The following is a 17,392-nucleotide window of genomic DNA, read 5'->3' on the forward strand; positions in this document are numbered from 1 at the left end:
AATTGTTTTGCCTTAGGTATTCAATGGAATATATGTAACTGAGAGAAGTTTCGATGTGCACAACGGACAGGCAACCAGATTAGACATCCGATCTTGGACCGCAGCTTCTGACAGCACAGCTATGCATCAAGGGGGACTACTCTTGGGATACATTCCTATTTTGCCAGTACTCCTCATTACGTGTTATCAGATGAAGTTATTCTTCTTTAACTAAGTTTTGACATTTTTATTATTAGAACCATGCATTAATTTGGGTATTTTTGCCCACTCAAGTGTTTAATGTTAGTAAATGCTGAACTTGTTATCTGTATACATGAACATGTATATGTGTGTAACCAAGAACGATTTATAATGTGCATGCATGTATGAAACAGAGTAAAAATATATACAATTTAGTATTCATTATTGGTAGGTTGTATTCAGAAATTATGGTCGTCAAACTTTTCAGTAGCAGGAAATCCTACATGTACTGTAATTTTATTTCCCTTGGCATTTAAGGGTGCTTCATCCATCATTACTGTATACAGGGTTATTTTTGCCCTGTGTAATTTTCATCCTTTATACTTTCCAATGGTTTTGCCCTATTCACCCAAACATAGTTGTGTTTAAAGACAGATTATTTGAGGCATTGGAATTAGTCCAGTCTTAATATGCCTTCTGATAATGAGGGCAAATGGGGCAAAAATAAAACTGAGGTGAATATCTCACTGTATACAGTATATCATTTCTTGATAAAAAGTCAGTGGTAATTGTTTATCTTACCCATGTTGGGAGACAGCTCAAATGCTTTGAACATTTAGAGGTTGAGTATGTTACTGCAGATTTTGTGTAAAAATACAACTTGTGCAAAGGCGACACAAAAATCATGCATTTTGTTCACTGTTAGTGAAGAAACTACATTTTCCTTTGATTTTTTAAAAATTAAGTCTTCCAACTTAAAATATGTTATACTGTACAGCTTTTTATGTGTTATTTGATTGTAGGACCGTATTGATAAATTTTCTCTTCTTGATTGTTAATTTATCTGAGAATGTATTTATATGAATCAGAGAAATAGTTGATTTCAGGTAATTAGATTATGCAGCATGCTTCTCCTATGATAAAGCTATTTTTTTTTCTTCCATTGTATCTAAACAATCCAGTACATGTATTTATATTCTTAGCATGTCAATGTTAATGTATGTTATAAAATCAAATCATAATATGGTGCATAAAACTTTCAAAACCAAGACTGTTTTATGATTTTCTTGTTCATTGAATTTTAAGGTGCAAATGAAATTAATGGCTTGATGGTCTGGTCCCTTTTTAGACTATATTAATTAATGTCTTTGAGAAGAAAAAGCTCTGTAAAAAAATGAAGGAGACATATTCTATTGTTTAATTTTGAATATTTAGAATTTTTCATTACTAAATAAGGGATAATAGCTATATAGTCTTATCTAAAAAAAATAAGGTGGATTTTAGGCGGAAATTGTTGACTACAGAGCCTCCATGAGATTACAGTATATTATTCCTTTGGATGACAATGTTATTTATTTATATCTCATGCAGGCTTTTGGTCATTTTAAGGGGTTTTTTCAATTAAAGATGAAGTTGTTGAAGTAACCGAATATGGTGCTGAATAAAATCAGTTAACTAACAAATGTTTAAATGTCTTAAGATGTCAGCTGTGACTAGAATGTAACTTCATTTGGTATAAAGATAATAGCATGGACCAATTATAACTGAAAAATAAGACGCTAAGTTTCAGGTAGTCCTATGTGGGGTCGCAATGCATTGATGCATGGAATCGATGAAATAACCAGGAAGTTACATTCCATATACTAGATTTCCCAGGAGTTTATATCAAATCGAAATCAGACATGTACGTTCACCAGTTACTCTAAAAGGTAAGAACAACAGCAAAAAAAAAAAAAAAAAATACTGTATGGGGGTTTAATCATAACTATTTTTTGCAAGTATACACTTCACGAACTCATAGTTTTGGTTTTCTACCGTAACGGTATAGTACTATATATGCATTACTTTTTCGAAACTCCTTTTTATGGCCACATTAAGTAGTTCTGTATAGAGCCACTTAACCAGACATGATAACAAATATTAAAATCTTTCACTAAGCTAATATATTAAGAATGTTTCTTTATTAAATATTTTACGTCTATAGAAATCATGTCCACATGTACATTTGAGGGTTAATTTGTTGACCGTTCAGTAATATTTTTTTCTTTTTAGTGAACAAACCGAGTTATGATAATAATGAAATGTCTAGGGTCGGTGTTTAAGAGCAGTTTTTCCTCCATAGTAGCTTTTCCCCGGAAAACCTGCTATGTAATAGTCGTTCCCCCTGGGGGGAAAAGCTTCTATACAGTAGTTTTTCCCCAACAGTAGGGTGTCTCCACACGTTTCAGCTTTTATAAAAATATTAATGGAAACCTAGTAGGATTAAAATCAATGTTTTACACCCCAAGGTTGCATTTAACTGTACTGCACCGGTTTCACACCTTTGCTCACATTTACATACAAAGATGACGAATGGAGTTAAAATCTCAAACTGTTTCTGATGACTTTGTGGGTGTTTTTTTTTTCAAACAGATTTTTATCATGAAAAGCTTGGCTGTACAGTTTTTTCAGCTTTTATAAAAATATTAATGGAAACCTAGTAGGATTAAAATCAATGTTTTCACCCCAAGGTTGCATAAAACTGTATTACACCAGTTTCACACCTTTGCTCACATTTACATACAAAGATGACGAATTGAGTTAAAATCTCAAACTGTTTCTGATGACTTTGTGGGTGTTTTTTTTTCAAACAGATTTTTATCATGAAAAGCTTGGCTGTACAGTTTTTGGCTTCCATCATTGTCTTCATTAGTCTTTCGTTCTCCAAAGAGGACGGAGAAGGCAGGGACCACCCAACCTATGTTGTTTTCGATTTGGCGGAATAAGAGACGAGTCACATGGAGAGATGGAAGCTCCCCATGAAAAGAAAAACCTCGGATATTTACTGTCTCAGCTGCTGGCGAACGCTTCCGAAGCTGTTACCTTGGGAGATGATAATGCCGACAATAACACAGGAACTGCTGTGGTTTGTGGTATGATGATAGTTCTATTGACCGTTTCATCTTTATACTTGTAAAGAATACCTTTAAGACACACAGTAAGACTGAAATTAAGGTGGTATGGAATACTCTGAGATCTTTATATGGATGAGAGTACAAAGTTTTACCACTGTTTTAAAATATTGAAAATGGACTTTTTTAGATTTCAGAACTTATTAAGGTGCAAAATGTATAACAAAATTTACATTCGTAACCAACTGAAGTTCCTTTGTATAAAACAAGAGAAAAAAGATATATTTGTAGTTTATTTCGAAAGACAGTTTTGTTTCAAAACGAGGGTTTCCTACACCCCTTAATTATAAGTGAAATAAAACATAAATTAAAAAAAATATGCTCATAAATGGATTTTTCCTCATTAGGACCAAAAGGAGCTCACCTGAACGTCACGTGGATACCCAAAATAATCGAATTTGGAAAACCGGTCACGTTTTCTGTAGACATGATCAGTCGTAAGATAAATAGTTATACAATGTTGTATTTGTGGAGGAAAAATATAAAAGAACGACTCATTTATCATTTAGTTATTATATTAATTCTTCTTTAAAACAGCTACTGACTTCAACAAGGGTCGGATGTACGTGGAATTTTACTTAGGAAATACCCCAATTTTCTCATTGGACGAAGATATAACTTGCAGTGACATCCTAAAAGTCCCAAAGATGCAACAAAAATGTCCTTTGGAAAAAGGAGGTGAGTAAAGAAATTGTTAATTCTTTTTAAAGATCTTTCATTTTTAATAATTTGGGTTACTAGCCCTTATTTTTACAACGATGACTTTGCTTTATACGAACAATTTCTTCGTTTACAGAAAGAATCCAATATTCTTATACTGATTTCCCATTACGACAGCCACCACTCGTAAGTTCCTTTTCAGATCATACGTAGGTAGCCTGTTACTACCTCTTTTGATCTATTGGGTTTCTTTTATCATTGCCCAGGCAAATCAATGATATCAATGAGAGATAAATTCCTGAAAGAAGATATTCTATCAAAAGTCATTGTTTGCAGTATTTCTTCCTTAAGAAATTAATTTCTCATATGTGGAGATAAACTTTTCAATGATCTTATTTTACTAGAGTGACCTGTTAGACATTGACGCTTATTCCTGTTTGCCGAGGATTTTTCTGTATTCTGCGCACTTTCAGTTTTAATTTCCAACGCCATTTTTTTTCATCCCCCCTCTTTTTGTCTAATGTTGATTTTATCGAAAAAAAATTTGGTATCACTAGTTATTGGAAACAGATGTCACAGCGTTATCAAATTCTTAAATATGAATTGGGATTGGTAAATGTTGAATATTTTTTTTATAGGTAAAAGAACAAATTTTGGTGATGAAGATATTTAGCTATGCTGAAAATCCCCCATTACTGTTCTCGTGTTTGAACTTAACGTTCCAATATGTATAGACAAAACATATGTTGCTAATCCAATTTCTATTTGCATATCTTAATTATACAATCTCACATTTTAAATTCCCATGACATAGATAATGGAAAAAATATATCAAACATTATTTTTGGAAAAGGCCTTCAATGATCAAACTTGTGCAACTTTTAAACTCAGAAAATTCAAAAGGTATGAACAGAATTTGAAAGAATATATATAATAAAAGTGTAGATTAGTATTGCGAAATGACATTATGTTACCTTAACTAATTAAGGCATTCTGTCTATTCTAGCTCTTGTTCATCTGTTTATATGTATGGAATCTATATTATATCTATGTCAATACTGATGTGTTGTAAAGCCTAAAAGGAATAAAGAATGACTGAATGAAAACAAACACAATGTGTCCTTCATTCTCGAAATCATATTATTGTCTTCTTAATAATAAAGGTAAAAAACAACAATCGAAACATCAAAGTCTGAAATGACTATAGAGGTGATGTTAAAAATCTCCTTGATCAGGACGAACACAGTCCACCGTTTGGTGGCTTGTCTCGCGTGAAGTAGGTTAACGCTTGTAATTAACAAAACTTTACCTACCAAACAGCAGAAAACGTTTTTCAGAAGAAGAAGAAGAAGAAGAAGAAGAAAGGTAACAATTCTGCCAACTGGGCAAATTCCCTTAACATTCATTGCATGTCACATTCTTTATTCAATCTTGATTTATTCCTGATAAAAAAAAGTTGCTCTTATGTGACGAATATTTATAATAACAAATGTTGTATTTATTGTAACCTTCATATTTATTTCAACACACAGCATAAAGGGTATCGTTTAGATTATATTAATAAAATGTTATCCCGTTTTGTAATGTTTGTTTAAAAGAACTCCGAATATTATCGAAAATGTTGTTGCTTTTTTTTCAATGTAAACTTGCATAAGGTGATAGCTGTCACGTCTATTTGGTTCAATGGTTAATTTAAAGCAGCGACTAAGCAGGAGGTATTGTTTCATCTTTGGAAGACGTTTTTTCGTAATTAATGATAGAATTCTTGTTTTTCACCTTCATTTGAATATTTGTGTTAGGAAAATGTTGTTTCTTTATGTTGACTTTCCACAAAGTAAATTACACACTTTCTGACTACTTTTACAAGGGAAATATGTTATAAAAAAGCTCCAACCCCCCCCCCCCCCCCACCAAACTCGAAACTCTCCAATAATTTTACATCGAATTTGTAATAACGAAATAAGTCACAAAAGTTGAGATAATTGTTCATACTTGTTTTAAAGCCATTAAAAACATACCTATATAACTTTATTTTCGTTTATACTGTTTTTGTCTTTATTGTTATTGTCCCATTTTTCCGAGAAGAAGGAGAGGAAAGACACGGTCAAAATATGCCGTGATTGAAAAGCATTACGGAGATCATCCGATATGTCGTCAAAAGACTGGAAACATTAGAAGATGTGGAGGAGTGCGCTGTTCCAAAGGAAAACTTATTCCGTTTGCTTTTATCACTATTTTTATTTATAGAAAAGGCGTTTAAAGCTGTAACAAGCTCTACCACTGAACAAAATATTGCCACTTCATTTAACACAAAATACACTGAAAATAGAAAAGTACTAAAGAGGAAACCTCTTCAATGCACCATTGATGCCTCAGATGGTGCAAACAATCATCGAAATGAACTAGGAAGTTGTAAATCTCTTATAAGTACTACTCATCCCCCCCCCACACACACACTTTTGTTAGCATTTTTAAAAACAGTACCCTGTGGAAAAACCATAACGAAGAAAAAGGTTAGTCTGAAGTCATTTGAATTCCTTTCTTTTCTCTCTCTCTTTTTTCCAACTTTTTATCAGCATGTAATGCACAGTTAATTTGTTTATTAATTTGCATACATATGGTCAATCCTGTTTTATTCAACTAATATAAGAGTGTTATCGCTTACTTACTTTTATACTTATCACGGTGATCAGCTTTTCACAACTTTAAAGATCGTAAACTGGATTGATATTGGAATTCAGTTAAAGTTCATATGCATCACATTTAATTATAATCAATACTAGTATATATATTTGGTATTGAAAATAAAATGTATTAATTTTTCTATAATGAGTAAAAGTTTTAAAATAGATCCTTTTTAAAAAGATATACTCGTCATAATGTTTTTGTTTATAATAAATTTAGTTTCTTTTTGCATCTTGTTCAAAATTTGATTTCTGTGTCGTTAGTATTGTTAAATTGCCGTTTTTGGGAGTTGATTTTAATCAACTCTCCTATGCAATTACTCAGACAAACCGAAAGTGAAACAGTGTTTGGACCTCAGCACAAATCATTGCTGCTGACAAGACTTCGTTCTTGAAAATAATTGATAAATTCGATGTAATGTATTCTAAAGCATTGTTTTTCAAGGAAACTGATTTATAAATACCTTGAAAATAGTCAGATTTTAAATGGTGCGAACAATTTAAATATTTTTTGTAGTCGTATGTATTCCTACGGCAGAGTTCAATATAGTCTCGTTCAACTCGAACCTCGGCTGTCTCCGTAAATCCTTGTCGGAGATTTACGGTGTCAGCCGAGCACTTTCGAGAAATATTGCTATTCCTGATACATAGTTTGATTATATCAATTTTATCTTTAAATATTATTTAACATGATTCATATGGGGGTTTCTCGACATTCTTGTCGAAAAAGTCCAAAAATTCATATTATAAAAATGTGCGTAATTCAAATTCTAAGAAACTACAGTACCGATCAGACCCAACCTAACAGAAAGTAAACACCAACTAAACCCTGGGTTTACTCTGGGTTTACTAGAGTGGACCCAGAGTAAACCCAGAGTAAACCCCAAGTAAACCCAGAGTGGACACAGAGAGTAAACCCCGATCAGAAGTATACCCTGAAAACAGACGGTACATGTGTATTCTGAATATATACAAGGGGCAGGAATCACAGGCAGTAGGATGATAAGATAAAATACAGGTCAGCTTTACACTTCAGTGCGTATAGTTGACTCCAAAAGCAATTCTCGAGTAAACCCAAAGTAAACCCCGAGTGGACCCAAATTTTCAAAAAGTAAAACCAAAGTAAACCCAGAAATTAAACCCGGGGTTTAGTTGGGGTTTACTCTGGTGTTAGATTGGGTCTGATCGGTAGTGTACATGTACTTATGCAAAATAACATATCATTGATTTTATAATAAATAAACATCGACAAAATCAACTCCCGTCAGTTCTTCAGTACTTTGATTACCATTAGTTTCATGGACACTCGTATCTTATTGTAATCTAAAACAAATGTAGTAATATGCCACTAATCAAGACTCCAAAGACGAAAAAAGCAGGAGATTCAGATATTTTGAAGGAAAAAAAATTATCAAAATAAAAAAAAGGTAGCAATTTCCCTAAAAAAAAATAAGCATACTTCATTTAAAACATTGTCGTAAAATATAGATTTATTAACCTTGCTACCGGTAATCCAGGAAGTAACAATGTTATTTAAGTTGCTTTATTTGTTTTTCTTACTCTTAGACAACGACCGTGACAATGAAAATCCTAGCTGTACAACTGTTGGCATCTATAGCTGTTTTCAGCAGTATCTCCTTCTCACAAAAGGACAAAGAAGTAAAAGGACACACAAACTATCTTCTATTCGACAAAAAAATCAATGTCGAAGAGATTATACGAATAGGCGAGACAAAAAGTGTAACAGTGAGAGAGAATGCTGAGGAAAAGGAATCCAATAAATCTCAGCTGTCTTCTTTTTTAACGGAAATATCCAATGCCTTTAAATTGAATAATGATATGTTCCAATCAAAAGGTTTACAGTGGTTCAATAATACTGATAACAGCACAGGAACAGCATTTGTTTGTGGTAAATATCTTTTACTTTTTTTTATAATGATGCATGTTTCTTCATTGAATATTGGACAACCGTTTTGAAACATACTTATATGCTGCCAGGTACTTATATTTCAGGATTTGTATTTAATAAAGCTTGTATATAAACGATTTTTGTGTCTACAACTAATAGTTCAAATATTCAAGGAGTTTTGAAACTTAAGGTTTTATTTTCAGTAAAATAAAGGCAGTTAATTAATATTATCAATTTTCTGTTTTTTCAAAGGACCAGAAGGTGCTCATCTGAACATAACATGGAAACCAAAAGTCATCAGTACCGAAAAATCAGTCCAGATATACCTGGATCTTGTTTATCGTAAGACGTATTCGAAATCACATATTGCATTATTCAAAGAAATATGAATGATCAAACGAAACTATCAATATTTTTTTTTGCTCAACAGCCATCGATTTTAAGGAGGGTCTCGCCCGCATAGATGTCTATAGAAAGGGTATACCCAACCCAGTTTTCTCTATTGATGAAGGGATAACCTGCACTGACATCAATAATTGGGTCCCACTTATAAGATGTCCTATAAAAAGAGGGAGTACGGAAACTGAGTCTTATTTCTATTAAGCTTTATGCAGTTGTTTTATCGTGTTTTAAAACATATTTTCATTCGTCATTTATTTTAACGTATAAACTAACATTCTCTCCATCTCTTTTATTTTTACAGATGGTTTCCGCATATCGTTTAAGTACAGCGAAACACAATTACAACCTGCTGTAAGTATTTTTCTCTAGTATGTACATGTAAATGTTATTTTTGCATGTAGCTTTCACCAAGCACTGTCCTGTAATAACGAAGGATTTTGGTGCAATAGACTGGTTTTACCTTAGTGTTTCATAATGCTCTAAAACTAAAAGCAAAAAGTTTGTTGTGGTTCTTGTTCACAGTAAAAGACACAAAGAGAACCAACAGAGAATTCAATGCTAAAATTTCTAAATGAATTATTATTTAGATTGTATGCACACAAAATAATACTGTTTTTATTGCAACAATATTTTTAACATTCGTTGATGTGACAATTCATATAAGATATAGTTTTCTGAGGAAGTCATAGCTGTTTACAAGTTCTGCAGTTGAAATTTAAACCAATGCAATAGAGTTTGATATATCCTTGTATACGAGTTCTTTGGAATTTGAATTAATGCTGATTCACGAGTATCATGAAACCATTAGACGTTCTCATTTATCGATTTTTTTATACAGGGGTCTTATATCGTTTTGTTGAAGATCTTCAGTTACGCTGCTAAACCTCCACCACTGTTTGCTTGTTTGAACTTTAGTCTACAGATTGAATCATCAAAGCATATGTCCGCCACTCAAACACCTCAAATCATTTCTAAGACTTCAGAAGATATTGTTTGATCATTCCTAGACTTTATTTTGAACACTTAGCACTATACCACATGTAGCTCCTAGCTTAAGCAATTATAGTCAGCTATACTACTACATGTACATTTACCGAAACTCGAATGGCATGCTCTCCTGAAATAATGCTTCACTTAACATAACTCTAGACCTAATGTTTTCTTTCTCAGATTAAAATTAATGTACCGTACCAGATATATATATATATATATATATATATATATATATATATATATATATATATATATATATATATATATATATATATATATATATATATATATATCATAAGCCAACATGCTCGTAAGAAAATCCTGTCTGTAATTTATACTCAATTAATAAACATTATTAATTTGATGTAAATTGTTATTTACTTTGTACATAGACATATTCGTTATATGTCTATGCTTTGTATAAACAAGGAATGTGCCTTTTCATTAGTAATAAAAATGTCATCTATGAAATGTAGAATTTATTGCAACTTTTGTTTTTATAAAACCCTACATGTTGTAGTTTTGAGGAATTTATTTCTGTTTGATAGAAAACAGAGAATAAATAACTTTTATCTAATCCTAGATTCATGTGGTTTGTGCTTTCGTTTTACATTATGTAATAAAGACAATCCCCGCATAGTCCTAAAAACATTTTATATACTTGATACCAAATAAAGTATGCAATCTTGTTCTTTGTCCATATTATTATTTACGAACTGGTAATCGATTGTGATTATGAATATTCAGAATAAGCTAACATGTTGGTTATGGTTTGTTAAATTAAAATTATTTCCACAATTTTCAATTTATCAATTTTACCAAACTGTTAGAAGTCACAAAACTGAAGTTTCTTGCTGCTGATGTTTTGAGAAGAGTAACCTGCCCCTTTTTCAAATCCTATATACGACTTAAACATAATGTTAATGCTATTAAGCTTTCATATGAATATGACCCATATAAAACATTGAATTAAATTATGCATGGGGTAAAGCATAGGACTTTATAGCATAACTTTAACATCTTTCATGATAAATAGACAGTCTGATAGAATGAATAATAAATCCATTTCATTGGCATTCATCAACCTTACAGCCATTATAGTGTTCATAAAATTTGCGGATGGAAGAGGTATTTCTTCGAATTAAGTATTTATACTTACACGAATGATAACGTTCGATTGCTCAAATCAACGCTAAATATTTAGTAAAAAATTACTAAGGATTCAGCGTTGATTTAAGCAATCAAATGTTATCAAATAAACGTGAATGAATTCAAAAGTGCTCTGATTTATTATTGGTCTATTATAATTGATTTAATAAATATTTTTACGGCTTTGAAGAAATTAAGTAGAAAATAAAACAGTTTTTTACATTCTATATCAAATCATGGGAAAATTAATCCCGATACCTATATTTCCTTTGCCATCAATTTTAAAAGGAAGTAAAAATTTGATTAATGTCGTTTTTTGGAGAGACTGGGTGCATTCTAGATATATTTCATTAGTAAAAAAAATTGACAAAACTCGGTGATTTGTTACTTACATTCCCTTCATATTTAATATATAATGACAGATTTAAACGTGATTTTCCATATTGTTTACCAAAAAATTTAACCCGGGTTCATCCTCTCAAACAAAGCTAATGATTTATATCTTGAATTTCATATATTTGTAGGCACCTGCCATTAACATGTACCTGACCATGACCTTGAATAATGGGTATATTGGTTATTGGCTATTTTTATTAGATGTACGTTTTGAAAAAAAAAAACTCTGAAATAGTAATTTCGGGTTTGAAAAAACCCCATTATTTACAATATTTAAAATATTCGAATGTAAAGTTAACAAAAGCTCCTGCTATTTTTGAACTCGAGGCCTGTGGGTCAGTAGTCTGATGCAATATCCATAGCCATTTCGTACGCAGTTAAATAGACATAATCAAATAATCTCAATTCAATATAGTGTATTAAAGGTGATATGACGCCATGACATTTAACTTGTATTTTTTTTTTGCATAACTTGGTTTTGCAGTACATGTGATATGGCTTAAACATTTCCTTGTCATGCTTGTATCTTGTCCTCTTGAATCTATCAATGTTGTTGATGATATCATGTGGCCAACTTTAAATGAGGGTTTTCAAAACATAAATTTTTATGTGCGGAAACAAATATTTGGCATATGATATAGCTGTAACGAGGGTGACTTCAAATATGTAATTTTTAGGTAAGTTTTGAGAAATCTTTTCATAAGTAATGAAAATTTTTACAGGTAATCAGGAAAAAAATACCACATATGCCTTCAAGTTTTGAATTTATTAAACTCAAAATAATCGGAATTATTGTCAATGAAAGCAAAGCAGAACCAAAAGCTATCATAATTTTAACACCTTTTTAGCGATCAACCTTTACTACAGGAAATTACCATACGGGTGTCATCAATTCACATGTGCTACATAAGTGTTATCTTTAATTTACGTGCGTTAAATATCTAAATTTAAATACAAACACGATTAACAAATAAGGGAATTTTATATTTTAAATTGTTCGACCGGAACAGGATTTCACAGTTTAAATCCTTTCTTTCCTTTTATTGATAAAATTGTGAGAATAAAAAGCCATAAAACGCGTAAAAAGTTTTTAAATTTTCTTAAAATTGTATCTCGTCTTGAAATTGTATGGCAGACTTAACTGTTGTCTAAAACAATATCTCTCATAGTTAGTTAATGATATATTTGAACTGATTAATAGTTTAAACGCATCACTTGCATAGGAAAATTACACCATTGTGTTGCAAATCTTGTGAAAAAATCTTCAACTGTTTAATTGTTTAAAATTTACCCTACAACTTGTAACGTTAAAAAATGTTATTTTATCATCCCTCAAATATATATGGATTTTGTAAATAAGCAGGCAACCTTCATTCACATATTGATTCAGATACTTAATTATATTTCATTTTTTTGAAAGGTGTTCCAACTCAGCAAAATTCGATTAAAGTCATGTTAATCTCTTAAAATGCCAGTATTTCTTTAATTTGATTGATTTGATAGTTAACTTGCTTATTTTTTTAGCTTCAGAATCTCTGAATCATATATGTTGCTCTTGGAAAGCTATAAAATAGAGTGCTTATCAAGCTAATTTTCTTTCTACAACTTTTAGAACATGTATACCTTTCTTTCGCCTTATTTAATTGAATTTAGGAAAATGTCATTAATTATTTTTTCTTCCAACATTAACTAAGTGAATTAGTTTTTGCATTTTAAAAACTAGAAGAGATCTTTATTCTTAAAAAAGTATTCTTAACTGGTACATGTACCTTTGTAGCAGTTGAGGAACTATAAAATATTGTAATATTGCAATTACTTGTACTTTTATGACCTTATTTCAGCTCGAAGCTAATCAGACAGGGTGGTATTCTTTTGTAATCTAAAAAAGAAGCAGAAGTGTGATCCTCTTGATTCAATATTTTTCAGCGGCCTTAGGAACTTTATCGGCATATTAAAAAAAAATATTTCCTGTCAAATGCCAATATCACAACACTGACACAGACAACTTGCTACATTACGCGTTGCAAGATATTGGGTAACACATCTTATCGCACAGATAACTTTATCTATCTCTTCAGCTGAAAAAGATTACTGTGAATAAAACTTTTGGTAAACAGGTGACATCCACGGATGAATCAACAACCAACGTTTCACCACTTAGTCCTGTTGGGAGAGGGGGGATTAGAATTTAGCTGCTTTGGTTGCAATGGCAGTGGTTTTCAGCCATGATATATGAATACATATAATAATTTCAACTCATTAAACGGACACGTAAAGGAAAATTATTATAAAGTCCGTTTTAGAAATAAAATTTGATAATGTCTGATGCACTTCCTTATTTTGTTTTATGAGGAAACTTTTTTTTCCGTTTTGTGTCAGGCACCCCGTATTTAAATGCACAACCAAAATCAAATTTAATTAACATGACACTGACGGTATTGCACCAATTTAACGCACTACATTGTTTAATTTTGTTTCAGCTTTCCTTAAAAGTCATATCACTTTAATTCTATGAATAACAAGAACAAGGGAACCTTTTTTCTATAATTTAAACATACGTACATTTGTGTTTGAAACTACTTGAAGAGAAAATCCCGATTTAAAAACCGTTTTGAAAAAGGAAAATTGGTTTTTCTTGGTAGATAGCGTGTAAATGTAAGATTGTAAGATACACAGGAAATAGTATCTTCCAATCGCAAGTGTGCTTAACAAGAGGTCAAAATATAAGTTAAAAATCTAAAGGGTAATGTTGCTTTTTCTTGGTTGCAGTCTCTTAATGATGAATCTATCGGTACAACTGGCATTCGTCGTTGTTTTCATCAGTCAGTCTGTCTCTCATGAGGATGGAGCAAGACGGAATTCCCAACGCTATGCCACGGTCAGCAAGAAATTCAATAACAAAATTTTCATCGATAGAAAAAGGGTCGAAGCACAGAATAAAAACATTGAGGATTTTGAGATCATACAGAACAACGAATCCTTATGGTCTTCCAAGTCTTTTCTGTTTGCAAAGACATCAACTGACGCAAAGTTAAAATTTCTGAAAAATAAGCTGTCGCTGGTGGGACTGCAGTTGTCAGATGAAGCTGATAACAATACGGGAACAGTCATTGTTTGTGGTAATAAAATAGAATGAACATTTACTTTATTTACAAACACACTTGCTCAAAATTAATTTTACTCAATGCCTTATATATCTTTTACCTTTATTCTTAATTACATTTTTATTTCGTTAATATTTAAAATGATTTTTTTAAGGACCAAAAGGTGCTCATCTGAACATTACGTGGAGACCCAAAGTGATCGACCCGTATAAGTGTGTTAGAATATACTTTGACATCATCAGTCGTAAGCAAAAGCAATATGACTGAGTTTCCTTTTAGTGTAATTATTAAACAAGTAATTGTTATATCTCGATCTATGACAAGAATCTTTGATCGTTTCAAGATGAGATGTTATGAAAATTGTTTCATAAAATCGCCTTTATGAAAGCCTAATTTATCTATGTTTTTAACAGAAAAAATAATTTTTCTTCTTTACAGTTTTTGTCTTTGTATAATTACATGTAATTTGTTTTGCATGACAGCAACATACTTCGACAAAGGTCATGGGATTCTTGATGTATATCTAAAAGGTAGCTCTTACCCAATGTATTCCGTGGATCGAGAGACATCTTGTAGTTTCTTTAAACAACTAGACCCTTTAATAATGTGCCCTTTAAAAAAAGGAGGTATGTAAATTAAGATTGAACATTAATCGAAATATCTCAAAATTGATATATGTGTGACAAATACAATAGATAATATTTTGTACACTTTTTTATAGCGCCAATCAGATTTGCGATTCAATACAGCAAGTTAGACGACCTACCTGTGGTAAATATTTTGTGAAATATCCACATACCAGAACTATATATTGTTTTACCCATCATTATCTCTCTAAATTCGAATGCAGATAAATTTTGATAATGTATTTCTTACAGGGATCGTATACCATTGTTTTGAAAATCTTCAGTTTTGAGGCAAATCCACCACTGGTTGCCTGTGTGAACTTCACCCTCCACATTGCTACATCATAACTCTTAATCCAGTATATCAGAAGGATGATATACTAGTATTTCATAATATTTCGTAATTGAATGAAATGTTTTTGCAATGTCGCTAAGTCTTTGTACTTAAAGCTAAATGAATGCATTTTTTTCATTAACAAACCTAGTATGGGCGGTTTTTAAAAACATATTGAAATACGAAACAGAGCAGCTTAAAACAAAATTAACAGACTCGTTTTCAAAATCAACAGACAAAAGAAACAATCATACCAAAGTGTTACATTGATATTAAACTATACAACCATTTTTTTATAAGATAGACATCAATTGAAAATCTTCTTTTTCCTCTTTAATATTCGTACATAGTAGAGTTTGTAGAAATTTTATGTGTTTTAGAAGGCAACCTCTATTTTTTGCACTTAAATAAACGCATTCAGAAATTGATACAGCACATTGTTTTATTTTCTTAATAAAAGAACTCTGTCCAATTTTGTATGATATGACAGATAATTGACTAATCATTCTCATAACTTTCTGTTTGATGACTGTCAATGCACATCAATACTTGCCAATCATGTTCAAATATCTACACCTACCGATTTATTTCTCCTAAGAAAACCGATTCTGGTTCATAGCTTTATTAAAAAGAACTGACAGACTAGTGCTGAAATCTACACGATCTATTGGTTACTAGTTAATCAATCGGTCAAAACCGTCAGCAAGGTAAGAAAAACATGGGCTGCTCGAAATAATCTTGATGATGTCAGACACAAATTCCCAAATAAGACGACTTATCTACTGTTACATACTAATGTACATTCACAATGATTTTGTTAATTCTACTTCATCTTTATGATGAATGATGATGAATCCATTAATAGTTAAAAGAATGATTTAATGTATACGTTCAGTCAGAATGAAAAAAAATCCACTGATGGTAATGAAAAACCATCTATTGTGTGTTAACCTATCATGGTACTCTTTTTTTTCGCTTTCAAAAAAGTAGGTCAATGACCTACTTTTTTTAGTTAATGGCCATCAAATATTTTTTGGAAAATGAAGAAAAATCCCTAAAAATTCTACTTTATGATTGAGATTTTCTTAATTGTGAAAATAATACAAACCTCTAAACTCTTTTAAAAATGAAATACTGTTTATGAATGGCAGTGACACTAAACAGACACAAAGCATTAAGTTTTCATTCACAATGCTTATAAATATTCCAGTCCGAATTTCCTCCATCAGTTTTCAAATCCCCACCCATTTTTGATTCATTTTAACAAATAAATGAATGATGATGATACTGAAACATTTTATAGGATTAAACTAAGTATATTGACCATACTCTGCAGGCATAAAACATATATGAGGTCAATGATCAAAATTTTAAGATATGGTGTCTTTTATCGTTTTAAAAGCATTTTTCATTATTTTGTAGCGTGTGCCATTAGATTATCTAAATGAGATAAAACCAACAGAAAATATGTAAAATTATGTTGACTAACGAATGAAATCTTAACTTTGAATATTACAGTACTACTAAAAATATTTCAGTGAAAAACAAAATCTGAAAATTATAGTCCGAATTTCCTCTGTTTTGCTAAAAGTCCAACTTTGTGTGAGCCTAATTCCATAATTTAGTAAAAATATCGAATGGTATGTCAATAATAATTCATTTTATAAATACTTTTAGTGTTTAGAACAAATTTTACTCATGACATTGAACTTTATATAACAATCCAATTTTGAGAACTCAAACCCTTAGTAAACAACGCCCTTAAATATAAACAATAAAATGTGTCTTTAATGATAAATGCGTGTTATGAAGGTAGAGATCAATGCAAAATATTCTACATTACCCACGTGACATGTATTATTTGAATCTCAAGAAGTAAAGCTAGTAAAACATAATGAATTCCCCACTATCATTAAATTCCTTTAACTAAACAAGCTCCGTTTTCACCATAGCTTTGATTTAATTTTCTATTAACTTTCAAAACCCTTTGTAACCATGGTAAGA

At 31.2% G+C, this 17,392-nt stretch overlaps 3 protein-coding genes across 3 annotated transcripts in view; all 3 read left to right on the forward strand.

Moving 5' to 3' along the window:
• The window catches only part of LOC128190375 (carboxypeptidase D-like), a 34,393-nt gene extending 29,511 nt beyond the window's left edge, over positions 1-4,882 (forward strand). Inside the window, 7 exon segments of the mRNA XM_052862403.1 lie at positions 17-166; positions 2,814-2,928; positions 2,931-3,092; positions 3,479-3,568; positions 3,669-3,809; positions 3,928-3,977; positions 4,430-4,882. Of these exon segments, the coding sequence (XP_052718363.1) occupies positions 17-166; positions 2,814-2,928; positions 2,931-3,092; positions 3,479-3,568; positions 3,669-3,809; positions 3,928-3,977; positions 4,430-4,525 (804 nt within the window). The 3' untranslated portion in view covers positions 4,526-4,882.
• Positions 4,883-5,741: 859 nt separating this feature from the next.
• Positions 5,742-9,986, forward strand: LOC128190368 (uncharacterized). Its single transcript, XM_052862395.1, has 6 exons — positions 5,742-6,304; positions 8,042-8,384; positions 8,637-8,726; positions 8,815-8,958; positions 9,088-9,137; positions 9,625-9,986. The coding sequence occupies exons 2-6, from the start codon at positions 8,057-8,059 to the stop codon at positions 9,781-9,783; spliced, it is 771 nt and encodes a 256-aa protein (XP_052718355.1). The 5' UTR covers positions 5,742-6,304; positions 8,042-8,056; the 3' UTR covers positions 9,784-9,986.
• Positions 9,987-11,854: 1,868 nt separating this feature from the next.
• On the forward strand, positions 11,855-15,812 carry LOC128190369 (uncharacterized). The gene is made up of 6 exons (XM_052862396.1): positions 11,855-12,001; positions 14,094-14,443; positions 14,583-14,672; positions 14,911-15,054; positions 15,150-15,199; positions 15,307-15,812. Exons 2-6 carry the CDS (start codon positions 14,101-14,103, stop codon positions 15,400-15,402), a joined length of 723 nt encoding a protein of 240 aa, XP_052718356.1. The 5' UTR covers positions 11,855-12,001; positions 14,094-14,100; the 3' UTR covers positions 15,403-15,812.
• The last annotated feature ends 1,580 nt before the right edge of the window (positions 15,813-17,392 follow it).

Source organism: Crassostrea angulata, chromosome 6 (genome assembly GCF_025612915.1).
Source record: "Crassostrea angulata isolate pt1a10 chromosome 6, ASM2561291v2, whole genome shotgun sequence".
NCBI lineage: Eukaryota > Metazoa > Mollusca > Bivalvia > Ostreida > Ostreidae > Magallana > Magallana angulata.